At 35.8% G+C, this 24004-nt stretch overlaps 1 protein-coding gene across 1 annotated transcript; it reads right to left on the bottom strand.

Annotated features, from left to right (window-relative positions):
* Nucleotides 1-6439: 6439 nt before the first annotated feature.
* POLR1F (RNA polymerase I subunit F) lies at nt 6440-18510 on the bottom strand. The gene is given in 5 exon segments (XM_016159590.2): nt 6440-8063; nt 8065-8662; nt 9957-10165; nt 13742-13883; nt 18220-18510. Coding segments are annotated over 5 exon segments (1254 nt in total). The 5' UTR covers nt 18474-18510; the 3' UTR covers nt 6440-8012.
* Between the last annotated feature and the right edge of the window lie 5494 nt (nt 18511-24004).

Consider the following 24004-nt stretch of genomic DNA (forward strand, 5'->3'; position numbering starts at 1 on the left):
CCATAAAATAAAAAACATTAGTGTAGTTTGATATTAAAGTTGAAAAAAAATGGATTCTATATTAATTTGCATAGAACGTATCAATCTGTAGTGATAAATAGTATATGTATAAATTATTTAAAAAATATTAATTGACCTTAATCTTTTGGGTTAGGTGATGCCTGGAGAAATTTTCAAGTCTCTTGCATTTCTGCACATCTTGTGAAAAAGAAGCACTCAGAGCTTTTGTTCCAGATTAACTTCAATGTTTATATAGCTAAAGCCTTGGAAAATGAAGTGTCACCCTCCATAGCGGAGCCAGATTTGGTTAATAAAGATAATGTCTCCCTCTAGGGCAGTTGGTTGGTTTGCTTGTAGCCATTATAAATTAGTCCCTAAACATAAGGTTTCTTAGCGGTGGTACAAGTTTACTTCATACACAATCTACTTTAGGCCCTGAGCCCCGTCTCCATGGAACTTACGGTTCAAGGGAAACTGACACAAAGAAGCTCATGCATCTTGATGTGACCTAAGTAATAAAAGTCCTGTGTTTCTGACCTAGGAGTTTCATGTCTTATGCCAGGATCATGATTTGCGGCAAACTAACTGTTAGCTGGCAAGTAGGTTAAAATCTCAGAGTCTGCACAGTTCTTAATTGATGCTTGCAAGTAAGATTCCCAATTTATAATAGACAGCAGTATCAATGACATTTGGGGTTTTATAACTGAAAGGACTCTTTAGGTCATTTCAATATTTTTGTTTTACATACCCTTAGAAGTTAAGTAAAGCTGTTCAAAGTAACAAATTATAAGAATCAGGAACATTGTCAAGTTTGCTTTACTTCACCCCAATGGGGTTAAACCATTGTCATTTAACATGTAAAGTTTAAAAGTAATGACTACAGATTTGGGTATGAATATCTTAGAACACTAGGCATGAAAATATTTTTATTTAATCACTCATTTTGGAAGTTTAGTATTCTTTTGGGCTACCTTGCACATATGCATGAATACTCACACTTACACAAAATGTTTTTTGATGCCTATATGAATTTTCTTTAACTGGTGATGTGGCCTTTAGACAAAACTGAAAGATATTAGACTAAGAAAATATGGTGGGATACAGAGTTAACAGGAACTTTTCATTTACCAGACACACTATGTTTAGATTTCATTTTTTGCTCATAATCTCATAAATTTCTAGGTCATTTTACTTACTAATACATTCTATCTTTAAATTCTAAATTATGGTCTTCTTCAACTTTTGACTAAGACAAGAATTGGCAAGGTATTTCATTTGCCCTGGTTTTTCTTTCAGTCATTAACTACAAGAGCATTTTCTAATTATGTCCAATAAATGTGGAACTAATTACAACTAGTCAAACTCCACTTACTTGCTATTGAAATCCTGGTTGCAGACTCGTGTTTGCTTCTATTCTTAATTATTCCAATTTTATAAATTACTAAATTTTTGCCTTACTAAAAACTTTTAAATAAATTCAGGACAGATTTTCAAATTAATGTGAGTAAGTGGGATCAGGTTTATCAGTCTAATGTCTGAGGAACTGCAACTGGACTTTAAGGTAATCCAGTGCACTAAATATTTATTTGTAAGAAGTAGAACAATACCATGCAGTTTTTACTGCTGGCAAGGCAGAGGTTTGAGAAGGCAGGTTAGACCAGATATCTGAACATCTTTAATTTTCGTAAGGAGAGTCAATAACATACTGAGTTGAGCATTTATTAAATTATCCATGAATTACTCAGGAGAAATGCCAAGAGTCAGATCATGTGCAGTTATCCATTATTTTTCGATTTTCTTTCCACCGTAAAGTATATTAAAACTATTTTTAAAACAGTGATTTGTATTTAAAAAAAAAAACATTTTTTTCAAGTGCCTAAAGAATGTTTATAAAAACTGACTATGTACTGGGCCCCAAAGAAAACTTCTATTTCCAAAAGCAGAAATCAGAACGTAACTTGGAAGATCATAATGCACAAAACAGCTAGAAAACTAACAATTAAAAGATAGCAATAAACACCAAAAATAACAATAGAACTTCTTAGAAATTTTAACATTATCCTTTCAAATAAAACTTGGGTCCAGGTATTCAGAGATATCCAGACATTAGAAACAAGGCAAACACTACATATGAATCCTCCAGGATACACAAAGATGGAATTCAAAGAAAGATTTTAGGGTCAAATGCTTCCAATAATAAATGAGAACTAAGAATTTAACTTACGAAGCCAAGGAGATCCTTCTATTGGGTATTTACCCCAAAGACTTGAAAACATTTATCTGAAAAGAGATATGCACACCGATGTTCAAAGTAGTATTACTCATGGCAACCAGGAAGCAACCGAATATCCAAATAGATGATTGGATAAAGCGGGACATATATACAATAGAATATTACTCATCTATAAGAAATGAAATACTGCCATTTGCGACAACATGGATGGATCTTGAGGTAATCATGCTAAGTAAAATAAGCCAGACAGGAAAAGTTGAAAACCACATATCACTTATATGTGGGATATAAATCTGAAAGCAACAAACAAACAGAAACTCATGGACATGGGCAATAGACTAGTGGTTACCAGAAAGGGGGGGGGGGGAGGGAGGGGGAAGGAGAACGTAGATGAGGTAAAAGGGGTCAAATATGTGGTGACAGAAAGAAATCTAACTATGGGCAGTGAACACACGATGCAATGTATGTATGACTTATTGTTGAATTGTACACTTGAAACTTACTGGATTCTGTTAACCAATGTCACTATAATAAATTTTTTTTAAAAGCCAAGGAGAAAAAGTAAACCAAAACGTAGTATTTGGGAAACAGTAGGAATTAAGGAACAAAACAAAAATTGGCAAACCTGATAAATAAAACTAGTGGTGACTTGAGGCCAATAAAATAGACAAAATTTTGGTAAATATGATCACATAGAAGGTTTACAAAATGCTGCGATAGGTTTGCAAGGTGACAGATGATGGCTAGAATGTGGGATGATCACATAGTGAGGTATAGAAACATCAAATCACTATATGGTACACCTAAAACTAACAGTAACTATACAAAATCTTTTTTAAAAATCAATTACTTTCTTACGTCATCAATGATAGCTAGGAAATGTAATTTTTTCAAAACCCCATTAACAAAGCAAGAAATACTGTAAAATTTCTGGAAATAAACAAGATACATAAAAGCCTGTAATAGAGAAAAATTTAGTGCTCCTAAATGATGTTACAGACTTAAATAAACAAAGACCTAACATGTTTATTGGCTACAAAAACTAAGTATGATACAGAACTCAGCTGTCCCTCAATTATCTCTGTTTAGAGCAATCTCATCGAAATCCCCATTTTTTTTGTCATGACAAAACTGATGTTTAAGTATATCCAGAAGACTGTATAAGAGATGAGCCAGTACAATTTTGAAAGTGCATAATAAAGTTTAGCTGGATATCAAATTTACCATAAAGCTACGGAACTGAAATCACGGTGTTAGCTGACTGAATTCTCATCTAGAGGACCTAGGGGAAGATCTGCTTCCAAGATTATTGTCAGAATTCACTTCCTTGTAGATGTGGGTCTGAGGTCCCGCTTTTCCTACTGGCTATTGGCTTGGGTTAAGGTCTTAGCTACTCAGACTTTTGATATATCACTCCTCCATCTTCAGTAACGGAAACTTTCCCACCTGTCAAATCCTTCTCATGCTTCAAATTTCTGGAGAAAATTCTCAGATTTTAAAGGGTTCATGTGATTAAGGTTAGAGCTACTGAGATCATGTTTCTTTCTTAAATCCAACTGTACCATATAATTATAGTCATAATTATACTATAAATAATATAGCATGGAGGAAAATTCATCATCTTCAGTTATGAGGATCAGGGTAGGAAACCTCAGGGTTTAAGAATTCTGCCTACTGCATTATGGTAACGAGCAGTGTGGTCCTGTACCAGAATACATTAATTTCACCAGAAGAGAAATAGGACCATTTTTAGTATGTGGAATGTAGCGTAAGCTAAGATAGGTCTTCAAATATATAGAGAAAATATAGATTAATATTTTGGGGACATATGAACATCAATTTGGGGAAAAAGTATATTCCTGCATCTAATCATATACCAATTCCAGATGGATTAAAAATTTAAATGTATAAAAGTAAAATGATAAAAGTACTATAAGAAAATATGAGTAACTTATAATCTTGGGATAGAAGAAAAACATTGAGATAAAACTCAAACAAGAGATCATTGATTACGTAAAAATAAACACCTGAGCAGCAAATGATGAAGCTAAAATATAAATGACAAATTATAAAATTATTTAAACATGAATAGAAAAAAAAAACATTATCATCCTTAATGTGTAGAGTTCTTTTAAAATAAAAAGGCAATAATTGGAAAAACATCCCACAAGAATGATCAAAGAACATGAACAGAAATTATCAAGAAAACAAATGCAGACAATAAACAAAAAGGTAGTTCAGGCTCATTAACCACCCACCCCTTCCCCCCAAAGGAAGTAAATTACACAATATACCATTTTCACCTATCAGACTGTCAAAAATTTAAATGACTGGTAACCTCTACGTCGGCAAGCTTGCCAATCACACATTGCTGAAGGATTGCAAACTAGTGCAACTTTCCCGGAAGACAATCTCACGATCTATAATAAAAATTAAATTACTTATTCTCTTCATACAGCAGTTGCACTTCTAGGACTTTTTATCACTCAAATAAGAATGTCTATACATGTATGCTCAATGTTTAAGGGGGAAAATATAAATAAACTAAATACCATTAGGAAATGAAACAAATTATACATTAAAATTCAGCAGATATTAAATACAGCACCTCTATCCATATAAAAAGTAGTCTGTCAAGTGAAAGGTCCAAAGAATATGAGTAGTTTATTTTAAAATATTTTAAAATCCACTTAAAAACAACTCGAATTATACATGAAATTGACAATAGTCATTATTTCTGGGGTGTGGAATTGTCACATGGATATGTCTTAGAAGGAAGGGCTGGGAGCAATGACTTGGAGGGAAGGGAGATACTTTTTGAACTTTTTTAAAAAATGAATACATATTAACTTTGTAACGCAAAATATCTTTTTAGATGAAAAATGTCCAAAGATGATCCTTGTGGTAAATGTATAAAGCAAGTAAGAGATTCGATTTTGACCATTTGGAAGTTTTCCATCTAAGTTCTCACTGCCACACTGATGGGATAAAAATACTTGAAAACCACGTCACAACGCATTTACTGAAATGTGTGTGAAAAGGTTAAGAATATTACATCTGAGGTGAAGTGATACCATTTGAAACTGTGCTCTTCCTTTTATCAATTTAAAAGTATCTTGATGCTTTCATTTCACAAAGGGCCCCCTGCTAAAAAGAAATAAGGCATAATCCCAGCCCTCAGGAAACTTACGACATATTAGTCAATTCATATGTTTTATAAAGAGGCGAACAGTCTGAAACAATAATGCTATGCTAGGAGTAAAAATTTAAAAATGTAATAAAAGCCATTATGATGATTACAAAGCAAGCACTTTTAGCCCTCTTTAGTCTGAAAAACTTTATGTATAAGATAGTGTCTGAAACGGTTTTCTCCATTAGGTATTTCTCAGGCTCTGCCCCTAGAATGCCACATCTTCCCTTCTGAGTCAAAATACTGCTCATCCAGCAATCAGTGCAAACATTACCCTTTGCCTCAACCTGCAAAAAAGGGATTGCTTGTGACTGTTTCTACATTTAGTTCATGACTTTTGAACTTACACTTTGTTGTATATCTCACAAACAAAATTGTAAGTGCTTTGAGAGTAGTAACCAGTTAAGTCATTTACTTCGAACGACTGAGGTGCCTTGCAAAGTTGAGGGGTAAGCAGTTAGTCTCTACTAGAGGATTTTAATGAGCAAATTCTGAGACAGAGGAGATAAAACCCAAGTTAGTATAGCATGTGACAAATGTTTTGAAGAGTATAATATCCTCCATAATATCAGAGGTTTTGTATCATTAAAACAACGAAAGGTCAGTAGTCTAGGGAAGGCAAGTGACTAGATCTGCTTTTTCAAAGCTACTCACACTATGAAAAAGCATGAATAAATCTGGTTTCAAGTTCAGCATGCTTTTTTCTTCAGATGAAAATCATTTTAAAACAAAACATGACTGATAGAAGCACAAACGGAAAAGATGCTAACAATATGTGGGAATTTGCTTATTTTACTAAGCCACGGTGTATTTTTCCATGAATAGCATAAATTTGACAGCTTCTCTGGTATTTATGAAGGGTGAATTACTTCACTAAAAATTAATTTCCTATGTTAAGTCAGACATGATTATAATTATGTATTCAAATTAAAATTTCATAAGGAAGCATTTAAAAGAAAAATGTGAGCCTCATATACAATTTTTAATCTTTCAGTAAAAAATAAAACTGGAAAAAGTTGAATTTTAACATTTTATTTAATCCACTATACAAAAATATAAATTCACCAATATACAAAATCGAGATGTTTTACATTCCTTCTTAGTACACCTTAAAAATCCAGTGTATATTTTATACTGACGCCACATCTCATTTTGAACTAGCCACATTTCAAAGACTCAATACCCACATGAGACTAAATTACATGGAAAGACACTGGCCTGCACCTTGCCACTGTCTGGCAAGTCTACTTGCAGATAAACATTGCAAACTCTACATTCTATCATTATAGAGTCAGATCGAGATATGCTACTAGTAGAATTCATACGTTAACAAAAATTAAACAATAAGAGACCAATACTATTTATGATACTACATAAATGGCGACAAAAATGGCTGCCATGTGGAGACCAATTTACAGGTTCATCCGTTTATAGTTACTAACACAATTAATAGTAAGTGGACAATCTTCTTTGCAGTACTTACCACAATTACAAGTTTTCTGTATGTTCTTACTTACAGAGCGTATGTGTCTATGTAGGTGCGCACACCTGGTTTCTCCTCCTGTGACATTCCGCGAGGCAAGGAACTACATCTACTTTCCTTGCCGTTACATCCCTGGACCTTAGTAGAGCGTGTTACACACAGTAGATGGTCAAATACCTGGTGAATGAGTGAGTACTGCCCTGTATTATCAGCCTGAACCAGCTCATCATTTCATTAGAGTTTTCCAATAGTTAAGACATATTCCACATTTTCTCAGTGAAAGCAGTGAAGAGTAGTTTTCTCTTCAGAACAATTTCTGGTAGCCTAACCGAATTATTAAAAATTGAGACATTCCCCACTAATCAGAATCACATTTATCCTGTCTTCATCAGATCCTCTTCCTCCAACACACAGTGAAAAAGCAGAACTGTTGAGGCACAAATGAACAAGTACAAGACAAAGGGCCTCTCCAATGACCTCTTAAACTCAGAGAAAGAAGAAAACACTACACATGCACCTGAAAAGCAAGAATGGTGAATATTGTTTCCTAACACACAGTCAGTGGTGACATAGTTCCTAAGAGGTCTGGGAACTTCAGAAGCTCCTTTGCAAACCAGTCTAAGTTAAATAACAAAAGTGCTGTAGTAGCCATGATAAAGGAAAATCTGAAACTGGTAAATGCCTTGAATTAAAAAAAAAAAAAAGTGAAACAAAATGGCCTGTAATTTCACAAAAAAGGTGAAACCTATTTTTTTAAAAAAAGCAACAAACCGAAAGCCTGAGCTCAAATTCATTCTTTGGTGATATAACACTATATAAAATCTTTTTGCTAGTCTTGAGATGATAGAAATAATTTTATTTAGAACATAAAAACTTTCATAATCCAATATTTGGAAGTCAGAGCAGCCCTTTTCTTTTCATTCTGCATACAATAAAATGGCACTTTAATAATACTGGCATTTCCCAAATTAATGATCGGTTCTGTAATTTTAGTACCAAAAACTCAACTCCTAAACAAGTTTTTCTTGTTTTGAAGACTGCGGAATACACAAGCATTTTGTATCAAACATTTATTCGTTTACTGTTATAAACCAATCTTTTAAAAACTAAATCATATTTACATGACACTGAAGAAAATTACTTTTTCCTTTTCTTTTTAGGTGACTGTTCCAAAAGTAGGGTAAATTCAGCCTCCTCACTGTGCTTTCTTTTCTTTTTCTTCTTTTTATGGTCACTCTGGTAACCACTAGAGTCACTGCCTTGGAAAACAGGGTCCTGGCCCTGATCTTCCTGCTGCTGATGCTGCTGCTGCTTCTTCTTCTTCTTCTTCTTTGGCTCTTCCTCCCAGAGGCCATTCACATCATTATTAACCTGCAAGTCAGTCTCTTCCTTCATGATGACATCTACAAAATCTGTTAGCTCTGTGGTACCACTTTCCTCCTGGCCCTGATCTTCCTGCTGCTGCTGCTGCTGCTGCTGCTGCTGCTGCTGCTGCTGCTGCTGCTGCTGCTGCTGCTTCTTCTTCTTCTTTGGCTCTTCCTCCCGGAGGCCATTCATATCATTATTAACCTGCAGGTCAGTCTCTTCCTTCATGGTAACATCTGCAAAATCTGTTAGCTCTGTGGTACCACTTTCCATTTCATGTGACTCTGGGTCTTTCTTCTTTTTCTTTTTCTTCTTTGTAAGTTTTTCAACATCTTCTTCAGTACCAATTACTGTTACCTCTTCAGAAACTGCAGAGCACTTGGTTTGTAAACTATAAATTAACAGTTTAAAAAATGTACAGAGCAATAAGCAAAAATGAAAGAACAAAATAAGATCAAGAATATCTCAACATGCAAGGATGTTTCTAAATAATGACGGCAGTACAAAATAAGTAACTGTGGCATAAATGTCAAATATTCTTTCTTATTATCCCTCAGCCCATTGAAATGTCTTGGAAATGTTAAAATTACTGTTTCCAAACTTTTCCTCCCAAACTGTTTTCACACGGAAAAATGATATAAAAAGGTTATCAAGATATAGCTTCTAAATTTTAGTTTTGTTCAGAAATTTTGGACACTGAACATTAAACATCACAATACCCAGGCTTATTAATCAAACCACTGACATATATGATAGAGAGAAAATATACTTCTGGTAGCGATCAGATGGAATTTCCTGTCTACTACCTCAATCCTTGTTTCAAATAATAGTTCGCTGTTATTCTTAACCTATGCTGAAGCAATATTACTTAACAGCTGTGAATTATTTAATATTATTAAAATAAAAACAAAGATCAATGAAATAGCCTTCTAGAACTGTACAGTCCTATACAATAGCACCACCCACATATTAACTATTTATATTTAAGTAACCTCAATGAGATAAACTTTAAAAATTCAGTTCCTCGGTCACCCTAGTTACATTGCAAGTGCTCAATAGCAAAGCTACTGAATAACACAAAATACAGCACATTTCCATCATCACAGAAAGTTCTATTAGACAGCTATTCTAGAACTTTAACCCCTACTATTGTTACCTATCAAGGCAGACTCTGGAAGAATTAATACCAGCAGTATTCCAACAGTTTTATTTTAATTACCTCCATTACAATTGGTTCCTATGGAACCAAGCTCAAGAGTAGAGTAATTCTTATAAGAATTTCAATACAGAAAAACACAAAAATTAAATTATCTACCTGGCATAATAATAATAATGATAATAATAATAATAATAATCAAAAAATATTTTTTGTTTCAACTGTGTAAAAATAAAAGCAGGCTAAAGGTTATGCAATATAATTAAATTTTTAGTAGTAACAACAAACCAGAAAATACTCAGCAAAACTGAGTTTTTAAAATACAAACCAGTTAGCCAGATGTAGATCTTTAAAATATTTAATGCATTGTAATAGCACTTAAGATTCCTATTAACATTGACTTTATGGTTTGAAAGCATGAACATTAAATAAACGAAATTAATTTTTTAAAAGAGGGGATTATGTTCTCTAAATTCAGAATTAAATAGAAATGATTATTAGAATAATAAAAATGTGATTAGGAACTGACCTAGTGATATTTAGTTTTCCCCGAATGCAGAATACTCCAGCAGCGTCTGAGTCTAAACGAAATACTTCAAACTCTAGGTCATCGCCCACGTTTATCTCCAGGGTCTGCCACTGCTCAGCTGGCATCTGCTCAGGTTTAGGGATGGAGGCATTGAAACATCCATGTACTAAACAGCCAATGTGGCTAGAAGACACTTTATTAACTGTACCCTGAGAAGAAGAAAAGAGTACAACATCAGGAAGAGATCCAAAGAGTTAAAAGGTGAATCAAACTTTGTAAGTTTCAAACAGACCTTCAAAGAGAAAACATCAAAACAATGATATAATTTGATATGGAAAAACTTTATCTCAATTGAAACTTGCCACATGTTATATAAAACATCATATTAGAACACTTTAGAGCTTTTAGAAAGTTCAAACTTTATTAAATAAATAATTGCATTTCAATCGCCTAACTGGATAAACAATTACCCTCCCCTGCACGGCCCAAAAAAACTCACCTTTGCTTCCACTGCAAAATTCCATGGGGAGTAGATTAGTCTAAAATCATATTGAAACCAAGCAGAAATTACTCTTTGATATGACCTACATGTGAAAAGACCTCAAGGCAGGAAGCATATGCTTTTAATAACTAGGATCCACATTGTAGTTTTATAAACAGTCTGAATTTCAAAGCTTTCAGAGCATTCTTTCACGATTAAATATAGCATGATGTAAGCAGTCCGATTAGAAGACAGCTTACTTTTCATATGCAAATCTTGAGCAGGGCTATTGTAACTAAATCACAAAAACATTATTAGAAGCTTTAAAACTAAAAGTATGTGCTATATAATTTTAAGTGTAAAATGAAAATTTACAAAACTTAGTCTTCTACTCTTCCCTTAGGAATCAACGTAGATAAGGTATATAAATAAAAACCTGAAATATTTTTTAAAAATCACATATTTTGAATTATAGAACTTTAAATATTATAACATGTTTACAATGCTGTTTAATGTCAGCAACTCCTTATGCATGTGACGAATAAAACTTCCTTGTGTGTCCTTACTGGGAGAATGGGGTCTACGATGTACCCTCTGGATGATATGGGCAAACTGTGGTACATCTATACAATGGAATATTAGTCAACAATAAAAAGAAATGAGCTATCAAGCGATGAAAAGACATGGAGGGATCTTAAATGCACACTGGTTAGGTGAAAGAGGGACAATCTGAAAAAAGGCTATAAACCAGATGATTCCAACTATATGACATTCTGACAAAGGCAAAACTATGGAGACAGTAAAAAGATCCTTAGTGCCAGGGTTTCAAGGGGATGGAGGGAGGGACGAACAGGTGGAGCAGAGGATTTCTAGGGCAATGAGCAAGCATTCTACAGGATACTGTAATGGTGAATATATGTCATTTATACATTTGTCAATATATGTCATTTATACATTTGTCAAAACCCATAGAATGTACAACAAAAAGAGTTAACTCTAACAGTAAACTATAGAATTTACTTAATAATAATGTATCGATACTGGCTCGACAAGTGAAACAAATGTACCACACTAACACAAGATGGTGTCAATAATAAGAGAAACGATGTGTTTGTGGTGTGTTGGGAAGGCAGTGAGGAAAGGTATATGAAAATACTCTACTTCCCATTCCATTTTTCTATAAATCTAAAACTGCTGTAAAAAATAAAGCCTATCAATTTAAAAAAAAATGTTCAATGGGAAAAGCAAAGTCTTTTCAAATACACAGGTCTGAACACCTGAATAGCTAATGACAACAGTAGCTAATGGACATTAGCTAATGGATCTCAAGGGCCTATCTCACATCATACACAAAAAATTTCAGCTTGATCACGGACCTAAATAGAAAAGCTAAAACTACGAAAATTTGAGTTTATCGCAGAATACCTTCAAAACTTACAGGTAGGTGAGTTTCTTAGATAGGGTCCAGGAAGCAATAACCATAAAAGTATGATATGATAGATAGGACCTCATCAAAATTAAAAAGCTTCAGTTCATCAAATGATACCATTAAAAGTTAAAAGTCACAGACCAAGAGAAAATATTTACAATATATTTATCTAAAAAGGATTTGTATTAAGACTACAAAAGAACTATTACACCTCAATAATGGCAATACAAAAACCCAATTAAAAATGGGCAATATACTTGAACGGGCCCTTCTTATTAAAACACATGAAAAGGAGCTCATGAGGAAGTACCAAAAAATAAAAAAATAAAAAAAATAAAAAACCCACACACATAATGAGTAGCTATTATATGCCCACCAATAAAATTAAAAGACCGATGGCACCAAATGATTACAAAAATGCAGAGCAACTGCAAGTGCTAAATGGGAAGTCGGCCTGTTTTTCGTACACTTAAACACACATCTACCCCAGTACCTAGCAATACTGCTTCTAGTTTTTTACCTAGGAGAAAAAAAAATGTATGACAACAGCTTTATTCATAATAGCTCCAGACTGTTAAACCAAAATCCATCACTGAGCTCAGCCACACTGTGATATATTCAAATAATTGGATACCATAAGCAATAAAAAGGAACTAACCAATACATGCAACAGCATGGATAAAACTCAAAAACGTGCTGAGCAAAAGAGAACAGATTTTAGAGTGTATAATGAAAAATTTCATTAACATGGAATTACAGAACAGGCAAAACTAATTTATGATAAACAAAATCAGAGCAGTGGCTGTCTAGGATAGAGTGAGGCTTGACCAGGAAAGGCATGAAAGTAACCTTTAAGGAGACAGAATGCTTTATGACCTTGTCGAAATTCACTGAAGTGCACAATATCTTAGCATTTTATTGTATGTAAATTATATCTCTTTATTAAAAATAAAAATGGGGAAAATGGACTGGTCAAATGTATTTAAGAACTGGAATTTTAAAGTATAAACCTACTGCCAACTTTAACACTATGAAGGTTGGTTGTAGGATCCTAGTTTGGCAGGCCAAGGATACTATATCTACTGGTTTAATTGGTCACTGGAAAACATTTTTTTAATTAGAAATGCCTTATAGATTTTGTCATAGTAAAATCTGACCTATATTTCTATTGACAGTATCAAGACTTAGTTAATAGTTATTATCTATTTGATTAAGCAATTCCTGTAAAAAATTTTCAGTTACAAAAAAAAATTTTGTTACATATATACATATGAATACATATATAGACACACACGCGCGCTCACACACACAAATGAACATAGATTTACAGAGAACTGCTGGTGGGAGAGAGGAGTAAGTGATGAAGATAGAGATTTCGCAGCAATTTCTGCATATTCAGCTTCTCTTGAAAAGCCAAAAGACCTTCCCCACAGGGCCTTTATTCTCATAGCACAGTCTGAGTACCCTGACCCCCCATCTTTGATTCATTTTCATTACCTTCCTGGTCCCACAACCATTTGAATTTGCATCTCCTTTTTTATTTACTGCTATAAAAGTTTGACTCTTTTATAAAGAAACTTTTGTATAATTGAGAAATTATAAAATAATAAAAACTGATATTTTACACCTTAAGCTCATTCTGGTGCTAAACGAAGAATTAATTAGATGTACACATACACTGCACATGCACTTGAGTTTTAGGAGGATAGAGTTTTAAAACTTACCTAGGTTGAACTGATGGAAATTAATTTTTCATTTAAAATAATTTTTAGTTACTCACAATAACAACCCATTTGAGTCCCAACTGTACAGTCTCTTAAAATTTTCCAAATTACATAATACAAAAAAAGCTAGGGAAAAAAGAGAGATACATACCATAAGCTTTTGCCCTGGTTCAGGGCAGAAAATAACAAAATCTGCTTCAATGTTAAGATGAACGTATCCTTGGTCATCATAAATATCTCCCAGTTCACCCACTACTTTGATGTTATCATATGCAATGGGGACACCTAATAGGCTGTTTAAAAAAAAAAGAAAAAAAAAAAAGGTATCTTTTATCTTCCTTTAAACTAGGCATTTTCATAGTGATTAGATATTCTAAGTCTAAAAAGTATACATCTCTTAAATGTAACCACCCATGCCAGCAGTACAGCATATGGTTAGTCTGTAATAAGTTCAATAGTCCAATTTCACTAAAGGGTTCCAATATATTGGCTAAGTTAGAAATGATTAAAATAAGTACCCAGAAATGTCCAATTACGCATGAGCAAAAACGCTGACCCTTCTTCTCTATTTGCAACTCATCTAGATTCTAGTCATGCTAGAATAGGAGAAAAAAGAGGACTTGCCAAGAAAAAAATGTTCTGTACCAGAAGGCATATAGCAAGAGAAGTATCAGAGTTAAAGCTGAAGCCCTTGAATATTAAAGCCATGACTTAACAGAGAAAAATCCCAAACTATAACTGTTGCTAGTAAACAAAAATGTTAATACTATTATACCATTTATGGAGAACTGTCTCTGACACTTTCGTCTACACATTTGACAGGAGTAGGGGACAACTAGTATTGCAAACTGTTATTTCCAAGTTCTTAAAATTATAATTACTAGGAAGGCAAACCTAGTGGCTTCATTACCACACTTTGTTCACTACATGTTCCAGAAAACTTCTCTGACTCCGTCAGGCAAGGCTGAAGGCAGTCACACCTCCTCTCTTCCTACAGGACTCCATGCAAACACGATCTCGCAGTTCTTAATCTCATTTTATTGAATCTATCTATATATATGTTTGGATTCCACACAAGATGCTAAGGCCCTTGAGAGCAGAGAACATTTTTGATGAATTCCATTAAATTTCTAGAAAAATTCACACAGAACAAAAGAAAGAATTTATCCCTAATGGCGGTAGTTTAAGTAACGCAGCCACTGGAAAGGAACTTTAATAACTATTAAATTAGAAAATCCATAAACTCTGAGACTTGCTCTGGAAAGCACTCTCTTGAGTTGTTAATTTCTGCATGTGGCTTTCCTAACAGGAACTATACCATCACTAAGACGAATAAAGGGGCACAGAAAACACGAAGTTAGAGAGCAAGGAGGGAGGGAGGGTAACGTAATGCCATGTTAGACTAAAAAACAAAAGTTAGACTTTGTTTCCCCTAATCAACTATTTTAAAGAGTCTCAAGTGTGTGTGTGTGGCGGGGGGGCGTGGGGGCGGTGTTAGTGAGAGGTAGATACTGCTGTCACCTAGGTGGCATTTGTGGGTACTAATCAAGGCTGTCACAATCACTGGCAAAGTCCAGAGATGGGAGGCATTCTTTCATGTGCAGGACAGTGCCGTACAATGAAGAAATTTCCCTAGCTCTATACCACTTCTGAATGATGGGACAAACTGATTTATAAATAGCTGAGCATAGAATCTAACTTTAAAAAAAGACAACATATTAACATAAAGTAATTTTTATATGCATTAAAATTTCCAGGAATATAGCTACTATGTAAACTCAAGGATAGATGTTTTGTGTGGGACTTTACCAAGAATTACCCATTAATTCAGAAAAGCATTTCACCATTGGAGACACTGTGTTATCTAAGGTGTCGACTCAAAACCCTTCCATCAATCCATATTTGTAACTGACACATTCACAATGATTCCAGAAATAGGTGCTGGAGGCATCTACTTCAGTCTTCCCAGGAAGTCATACTTGAGCATTTTACAGATTTTTTTTTGCAATTGTGTAGGTAGGTTCTATTATCTTTTAAGTTTCATCTCAGCATAGTAAAGAGTAGTTTCGTGACAGTAAAGGTAGTACTACAAACTATTATAAGAGGGTTTAGAACTGCTGACTAGGGAAGGTGAACATAGAGCCTAAGCCCAAAAGGTTATGTGTTAATCCATCAGACCTTCAGGAAAGCAACTCATAGCATGAAACTTACTAAAAGTCATCAGATACACAAACACCTCAACACTATATATCTTTTCCTCTGTTATTTTTGTTTTTATGAAACCATCCTAAGTTTCAAGTCAAGGTGGTAGCCACACTTAAAATATTTAGAGAACAATTAAATCAAGTATAAGGGATGCTTAGATTGCACATTTAAAACTTCTATAGAACTAGTGTGAGAAAACATATGTGCCACCTTCAAATAATTCAAGAGCTGTCATATACAAGAGAAAAAAGTTCTTTTTCTTGATGGCTTCTAAAAGATATAACTTAGAAGTTGTATAATGTGATTTTAGAAAACTACTAACTTTCTCTAAGTAGACTTTTCAAAATGGGATATCTTTAAAAAAATTGTCACTAGGAGGAAAAATGGTGGTAAGTCTGTCAAATGGGGGATGCTGTTGAAGTAACTAATATGAGAACCATTCTCAATTCCTCCCTTTTCCTCATTTCTAGAACAGAAGCAAGTCCTCCTGACTCTACACATGATAAATGACTGACTGATATTACAACTCCTGCTACATTCAATGTTTTGTTCCTCAGTAGTAATGCATAGTTTAATGTGTGGTGCCTGATTTGCACTGAATAAATGGGCGTCTTTAGCACACCCCTGTTCAGAGTGCAACCTGCTCTGCGTGGCCACACTGTCCAATTCAGTTACAGAAATCATCATTCAATCCGTTCCCAGCCTCTCTGGTATAATGGCTCCTACTGGAGATGCTTTGGATGACTTTCTCCTAGCCTGTCAAGTAAAGGCATTAACTGATTACAGAAAGTTATAAAATACATAAACAGTTGCCTTTATTCCCAAGTTTTACAACCACCTCGTATATCCCTGTATCTCCTAAAGCCATTCTCTTAGACAATAACGATCTCTTAACTGGTCTCCTATCTAAAGTCTCTGCCCTTCTTTTATAATCATCTAATTCTACCAAATCAAAATCAGATTTGCAGTTTAAGAAACTAAACTGAAAAGTTAGACAATGTTACAGAGATCAGGAATACGTACTAGTATTCTCTCAAGAGTGGAAGGTATTGCGCTAACCCTACTTAAGGGGGGGAGGGGAGACTGGTAAAAGCAGAAAGGGAGAGCAAAATGGCTATCCTCAGTTGTTCCCCACCCTCCACCCCTGCTCCATGTCTTTGACCCACTGCGCTCCTCTTCAAATGCACCTATCCTCCTTCCTCTGACATAAACCTTACCCAGTTATTTAGTACTTACAATTCTCTGGTCAAAGCAATCTATTTCATATCTACTATCCATCAACTATTTCTGCCACTCTTTTTGCCTGGAATGCCACCATCTTAAAGTAACCTCCTACTAAGTTGTCCTCAAAGGTCCTAAGATCAAATTCACCATTTCTTCTCTCATAATAATTTAGATTTCTGACGAATTTTAACACTTTATTGGATTCGGCTTATATTTATACCTCTACTAGGGTTTAAAGTTCCTAAAGTACAGATTGTATGTTTTTCTTTTTTATACCCCAATCCCTAGTATATAAAACAGACACACGAGTGTGTGTTGGTGCTTGGAGGAAGCTGTACATTTTGCTGGATTCTTAACTTGTGTAGGGTTCAGAATCCCTTGAGAAAGTGGATACTCTGCTCAAGAAAATTGGCATATGAAAGTTTTCACAGGGCTCATGAAATTCCTAAAGGGTAACAACAAATCCTTAGAAAATCTACTCATCCTAATTTTAGACTCCCCTTGCCCTTGACCCAAAGTAATCTAGTGCAGTATTTAGGTGATCTGCTCCCTTCCCTTGACCCTTGTAATTCTAAGAGTTTTCAAGGTTCTCGAATATCTTAATTTAAATGCACCAAGTTTTTTCACTCTCAAAAGCAATAAACAGACCAATTAGACTAAACAAAGTGTCCGTTCTTAAAAGCAAAACAAAACTAGTACTTCTCTCATCCCTGATCAAGTCTAAGAGACGAGAACCAGAGGAAAGCACCAGGGCCAAAACAATAACGAAACCATCCTTCACGGTTTACAAATAAAACTTGCACTAATGCATTTATGTGCAATCAGAATGAGAATCTACTTCAGCACCGCATTCCAGACTTTCACTGTCGAATGAGAAAACAAAGAATGGGCCTAACTGGTCTCCAGACCCCTGTTCTAAATCTTTCCCCTACACCCGGGTTCTGGAGCGAGCTACTCCACCCCTTCCTCTAACACAAGTCACGTCACATTTACGTTTTCTGTCCAACCTATGAAAGAAACCCTGGACCACTCTTGATCAAGGAAGTATTGGCCTTTTGGGGCAGATAGCGACTCCCAGACGCCTCGGGGCTAAGCTCACGGTGGCCGGTGCAACCTTTCCCATGCGCCCCTTTTCTCCTGCGCCATCAGCACGTCCACCTGCTGCCCTCTCGGCGAAGGAAAAGGCTAAAAGACTGGTACCTTTCGGAATAGCGCAGGAGCTCCGCATCGAGCTGTTCTCGGATACCAGTGCGTTTCCTGTTAAGGTAGCGCGGGGACAGTGCGATGTGCCTCCGGTGCGGCCCCACCACCAGGCAGGAGTAGGGGCTATTCACCAGGGCACAAGCGGCAGCGTAGGTCGGCAGCTTCAGGCAAGGCAGGGCGCCCGACGGTCCGCCCACCAGCCCCTCGGAGGCCGCCTTCGGCCGCGGAGCCTCCGACCCACCCGCAGCCATGCGGCTGGTCGCGTTTCCCGCAGCGCGCACCAGTGACGCAATCCCAGCCGCCTACTCGCGGACGCGCCCTTTATACGTCATCCGGCAACTACGCGTCCCCTAGGACATTTCTTCCTCGCGCTGCATTACGCAATTCTGACCAGCAGAGGGCAACAGCTTGGGTCTAAGTGAGGAAACAGGGTCTAAACAAATACTCCAGGAGCTGGGAGCCTGTGGTTCCCTATTGAGCATGCTCGAAGGTCAACCACCACTTAACCTCGGAAAGCCCAGCGGACCAGAGTATTCGCTAACGTCGTCATTGGATTTAGTATGTAGATTTAACAGAGATTCACATTGATAATTTCCAGAAGTAAGTTAGTTGGTAGATTTTACAAGCTTGGACTTAACGACTATAAATGTAAAAAATATTTAAGGAATATACAATCTAAAGGGAACCCAATTCTAAACAGCAGCGCCAATGTCTCAAATACAACACATCTGAAAACGAACCCATCATCTCTCCAGCCCGACATCTCTCCTCTGTGAAATCGTGACCGCCACCGCTCTCCGAATGGCTCAGTACAGCTGTCATACTCGGGCCTCTCTTGTACCTCCCCCAAACAGCAAATCGGCCCCAAGACCTGTGGGGCCAAAGCCAAAACATCACTCTCTTCGTACAGTTCTCTCGGTCCTTGCCTCTCAAAACTACAGAACTGCATGTGGAAGCTTAACCTAATGGTTAAGAGGACGCTGGAGACACCAGATTTTCTCTGAAACACAAATGTAACCATGATTTGCCATTTAAAGTCCCCACATAAGTGCCACATTTTCTTAAGCATAATACGACCTCCTTAATATGGTTCTTAAATTACAGGGCGCCTTTATGGTCTGCCCCCCACTGGTTTCATTCATCACATTTTACGCTCTCTGCTAGCCACCACCCATGCTCCTTGATCCACTTTTTTCGCTCTCTCTCATTCTCTTCGATCTTACGCTGTTCCTTCTACCTAGGAATGTGATAGCTTCTTCCACATGGGGAAATACTACTTATGTATCAAATTTTAGCTTAGATTTTACATTCTCTTCCTCTGCAATTTACTACCACCCTACCCCTCTTCCTCAATTTAAGGATTAGTTACTTCCCCTAGCTTTGTAAATTACCACCATCGACTACTAGTTTTAATGTTAATTTATGTTAATTGCCTTTTGTCTAACAGATCCATCACTAGACTCCAAGCTTCCTAGGGACTTTGTTGTCTTGTTCACAACTGTAACCCACTGCGACTCAAAAAAAAAAAAAAAGCATTTTAAATGAAGGAAATAGAAAAAAAATAGGGAGAAAAAAATAGAGCTCACGGTCTAAGGAGGAAATGAGATCTAAAGATCTAAACTAAACATAAATGTGTAACAAGGATTACACTGCATAAGTGCCAAAGAGAATTGCATAGCAATTATTGGTTTGTACTAACACTCACTCCCCCAGCCCCTAGGTACTGTAAAAAAACCCTCTAACCTCTCTCTAAAACTGTTTCCCCACTTGCAAAATAGAAATAATACTTGCCCTGCCTACTATAGAGATGATAGGAGGTTCAAATCAGATAAGTAAAAAGCATTTTCTTTAGTATTCTTTGACTTCAAATTCACCAAGAGATGATAATGGGATGAAACTGCTCCCAAAACCCAATGGTAAACATATTAAGTTCATAATGGGAAATGTAATAGCCTTTTTGATTTTGTTGCCAAGTCCTGCATCACCCCGTGCAGGACCCCTTGTTCAGTGATCTCAGCCTTGGCTAAACATTAAAATCACCTGAGGAGCTTTAAAATCTCTCAATGCCTAGAAGGCACCCCAAACCAATTAAATAAAAACCCTCCTTGCAGTCAGGATGCTTCAAGGTTGCCTGTGGACAATTTGAATAAAAATAGTTTTTCCAAAAGAAATTCAGTAAACAAATAAGAAAAATAAGCTAGACATCAGGACAATTTGGTCAAGACAAAACTTACCTGAAATTAATTATCCCAGTAATGATGTTTACAAATCTTAAATATGGAGTAGTTTTGTAGCATTGTATGTTTTTCATAAGCAATTTAGAGATTTGCCGGTTTGATTTTGAAAACTGTTTTCAACATTTTAGTTTTTAAAATTATAGCCTGCTTGTTAGTCACTATCCCCACTCTCCCTGAATTGGCTGAAAAGTTGATTCAGCCTGCATGTAAATATTTACCATTTTGGAGCTACTTTACCAAATAAACCTTTACCACCTACCAGGAAAGAAGAAAACGGAAGTACAAGGAGACCCCTCCTACCTCCCATCTCACACACAGACACAAAATTTATTTCATCAAGGACCTATGGTTGGACCGCATTTTCTTTAAAGTGCCACACAAAGTCAGGCATTGGTGGTCTCTATCTCATGAAAAGGCTTGTCAAACCCAAAGCAAGTATGTTCTAAGAAAATTCCCTTTTTACAAGGAGAGAAGATTAGAAATATCTTTGAGGCCATATCCCCTGAGCCCAGAGAAATGTGTTCCTGCAACTCTATTTTTTTTTCCATTGCCTCTCCTTCTCCAACACACATCCACACATACACGTGTCATATTATTTTAGAGCATTTTCATTCCTCACAAGCAAAGAATCTCTGAAACAATGAAAATGTGCAATAATTGGTAGTTTGCTGTAATAAACTGTATAGTAGTTTATACCATATGCTCCAATTATTATAGGATATATGCACACATATGATTAGAAAAGAATTTGTATATATAAATACCATGCAATTAAATTAGTTATCTCATGAGGGTGGGTTTATGGCTTTTTTTACTTGTTCGAATTTTCATATATTATTGTAATGAGTGTGCATTGTTTTATAATTTAAAAAAATCAGAAACTTAATTAGCGAAAGAATCCCTACTATTGAAGAGTTTGAAGAGTTTGGTTGTTGTAAGAAATTATTTTTAGATGGTTTGATATAGTGCAAAGTGAAGATCCTGGGTGGTAAACTTCACATTGTTTGAGTCTGAATCCTGGCTCTGCCACTTATTAGATGTGCGACATTAGGCAAATTAAAAAAAAAAAAAAAAGCCGAAATGATTAGAGTGGACTTTAATGAAGAAATGGAATTAGAAAGTTTGAACTATGTGTAAAGGTTTAAATAAAAGTTTCATATAATGACATTTCAGGTAAAAATGCCATCCATCACATCAGTTGACATTTGCTGCATGACAAAGCACCCCCAAATTTAGTGGCTTTAATTAACCACCATGTGAGCTCATAATTCTGCAAGTACAAATTTGGGTTGGGCTCAGCTGGACTCACACATACATCGGTAGTCAGATGCGGCTCCATGTTTCTCATCCTCCAGCAGGTTAGAGTGGGCTTACTTTCCTGGCAGCCGTGCAGGTTTCTGAGGGAGAGAGGATAGTGCACAAGTGCGCACACACTCACAAACGCTTGCCTAGATTCTGGAATTTACAATCCAGTACATGGAACGCTTCTGATCTCAAGTACTTTGTCCTTTGCCTAAGAGAGCATCAGGGACTACTTCTGTCATATACCAGTTGTATATGGGAAGTTCCTAAAAGTGCCCACCCTGGATAAAGAGTAACTAAATACCAGTACTAACAGGAAGGGTTTCATCACCCTTACGGGTCAATTTTATTAAATTGGTAAAATGAGTAATGATTTCATCATCCTCACAACCACCACCATGATCATCATCATCATCATAGCTAAGCTTTATTACAACCCTGCTTTATACAAATCACCAACACAGAATCTTTATGCATTTATTACATTTATTATATATATTCATCATCATTTATCAAGTATATTTACATATGAGGAGACCAGGTCCTAGGGAAGATTTGAAAATGTCACCCCCATGATGCTGGCAATACTATCTGTATTGTTAACAGCCACAAACCTAGTGCCTAGCAGGTATTTCTTGAGTGAATTAATGGCTTGCCCAAGGACATATAACTGTTAATCAAGAAATCTAACGTGGGGAGACTCATTCCACAGCTCATGATCAGAATTGCTAAAAATCGACACGTTTCCTATACGCATGACCAAAGCTGATAAAAGAAGAAATTCTAAGAGTCAGGAAAATGGGTCCCTTATTTCATTTAGCCTCTGCCTAAAAAACATTGAAGTGGGAATCAGACTAAACTGGTACATACTACCATTTTGACAGATTTGGGAAGAATTCAAAAAAGCAACATTTTTGGCTGAAGTGTAAGCACAAGCAGTCTTGCAAAAAAGACTTCAGACAATATGGTATGGCTGATAGGAGCCAGGTGTTAGAGTCAGGTTGTCTGGGTGTCACTCTTGGTACCATCACTTTGGACAATTTGTCCAGTCTTTAAATTTCAACTTCATAATCTGTACTGCAGAGGTACGATAATATGGAGAAGGTGTGAGGGTTAAAGATATAATGACGATTCAATAACTAAGCACAGTAACTGGCCTGTACTAAATGCTTAATAATATATTCTTTTTAGAGTCCCTGATTGACACTTTAGTTATAATGTACTTGATTGACTTAACGAAGGATGTAAAGCTGAATTTGGAGCAGGAGAATACAACCTTCTTGAATGAATAGTGAAGTAGAGCCCTGGACTTAAGAGGAAAATTTGGATAGGAGCATGAATAAAAACTGGAGAATATCTTGGCCTCATCTCTGGGAATGATTCTTTTGTTTTGGTGTTATTAGCATGATTAATTTTAGTCCCTCTTCCATATATTGCCATTATAAGCCATCTGTATATGTAAACATTGGATTCAGCTTAAAACAAATTAAAGATTTCATTATAGTATCCTCTTAAAATGTTTTATTGATAAAATTCACTCTAGATGTGAACAAGGTATACTGAGATACAAATATGCAATTTCATTTGTCAGTAGGAATAAAAACAGATTCAATGCAAGCCAGTTTTTTGAAATAAATGTGTTTAATTTGGAAAATCGTTGCGAAATGCAGTGCTTCTGGTGAAAATATGTGTTTAAAATTTGCCTAATGTGTTTTGGAAACAAAGAAACAAAAAACAAACAAAAATCTGAACACAGTTATCTATCCACCAGCTCTTGGTTGATACAGACCACCTGTAATTTACAAATATGTCAGCAGGTGGCAAACGTGAGCTTTGAGTGTGTAAAGTTTCGCCTTGCCCAAAGTACAGAAGGAATGGCAAAAATCGAGGCAACTATTTATTGTCGGGTTGTTTTTACCTAAAATCTCACAAAAGAGGACAACATCCTCTGAATTTTTGACTCTGAAAGCCCTTCTTTCTTTTTTATTAGCTATAACTGATAGATGCATATCATGCTTATAATGAAGATAGAAATAATAAAGCACATTATATTACATTTTATTGAATTTAATAAATTTTATATTTGTAAGCTATGCTGTTGCTGCAAATACATAGAAATGAAATGATTAAAATGAGTCTGTCAATAAGTTAGGACCCAACTTCTTTCATAAGTTTGTTTTCTTAGTGGTCCTCAAAGTCAGGTTCCTGCACTAACAGCATCAGCATCATCACCTGGGAAGTGG

This window comes from Rousettus aegyptiacus, unplaced genomic scaffold (assembly GCF_014176215.1).
Source record: "Rousettus aegyptiacus isolate mRouAeg1 unplaced genomic scaffold, mRouAeg1.p scaffold_m13_p_13, whole genome shotgun sequence".
NCBI lineage: Eukaryota > Metazoa > Chordata > Mammalia > Chiroptera > Pteropodidae > Rousettus > Rousettus aegyptiacus.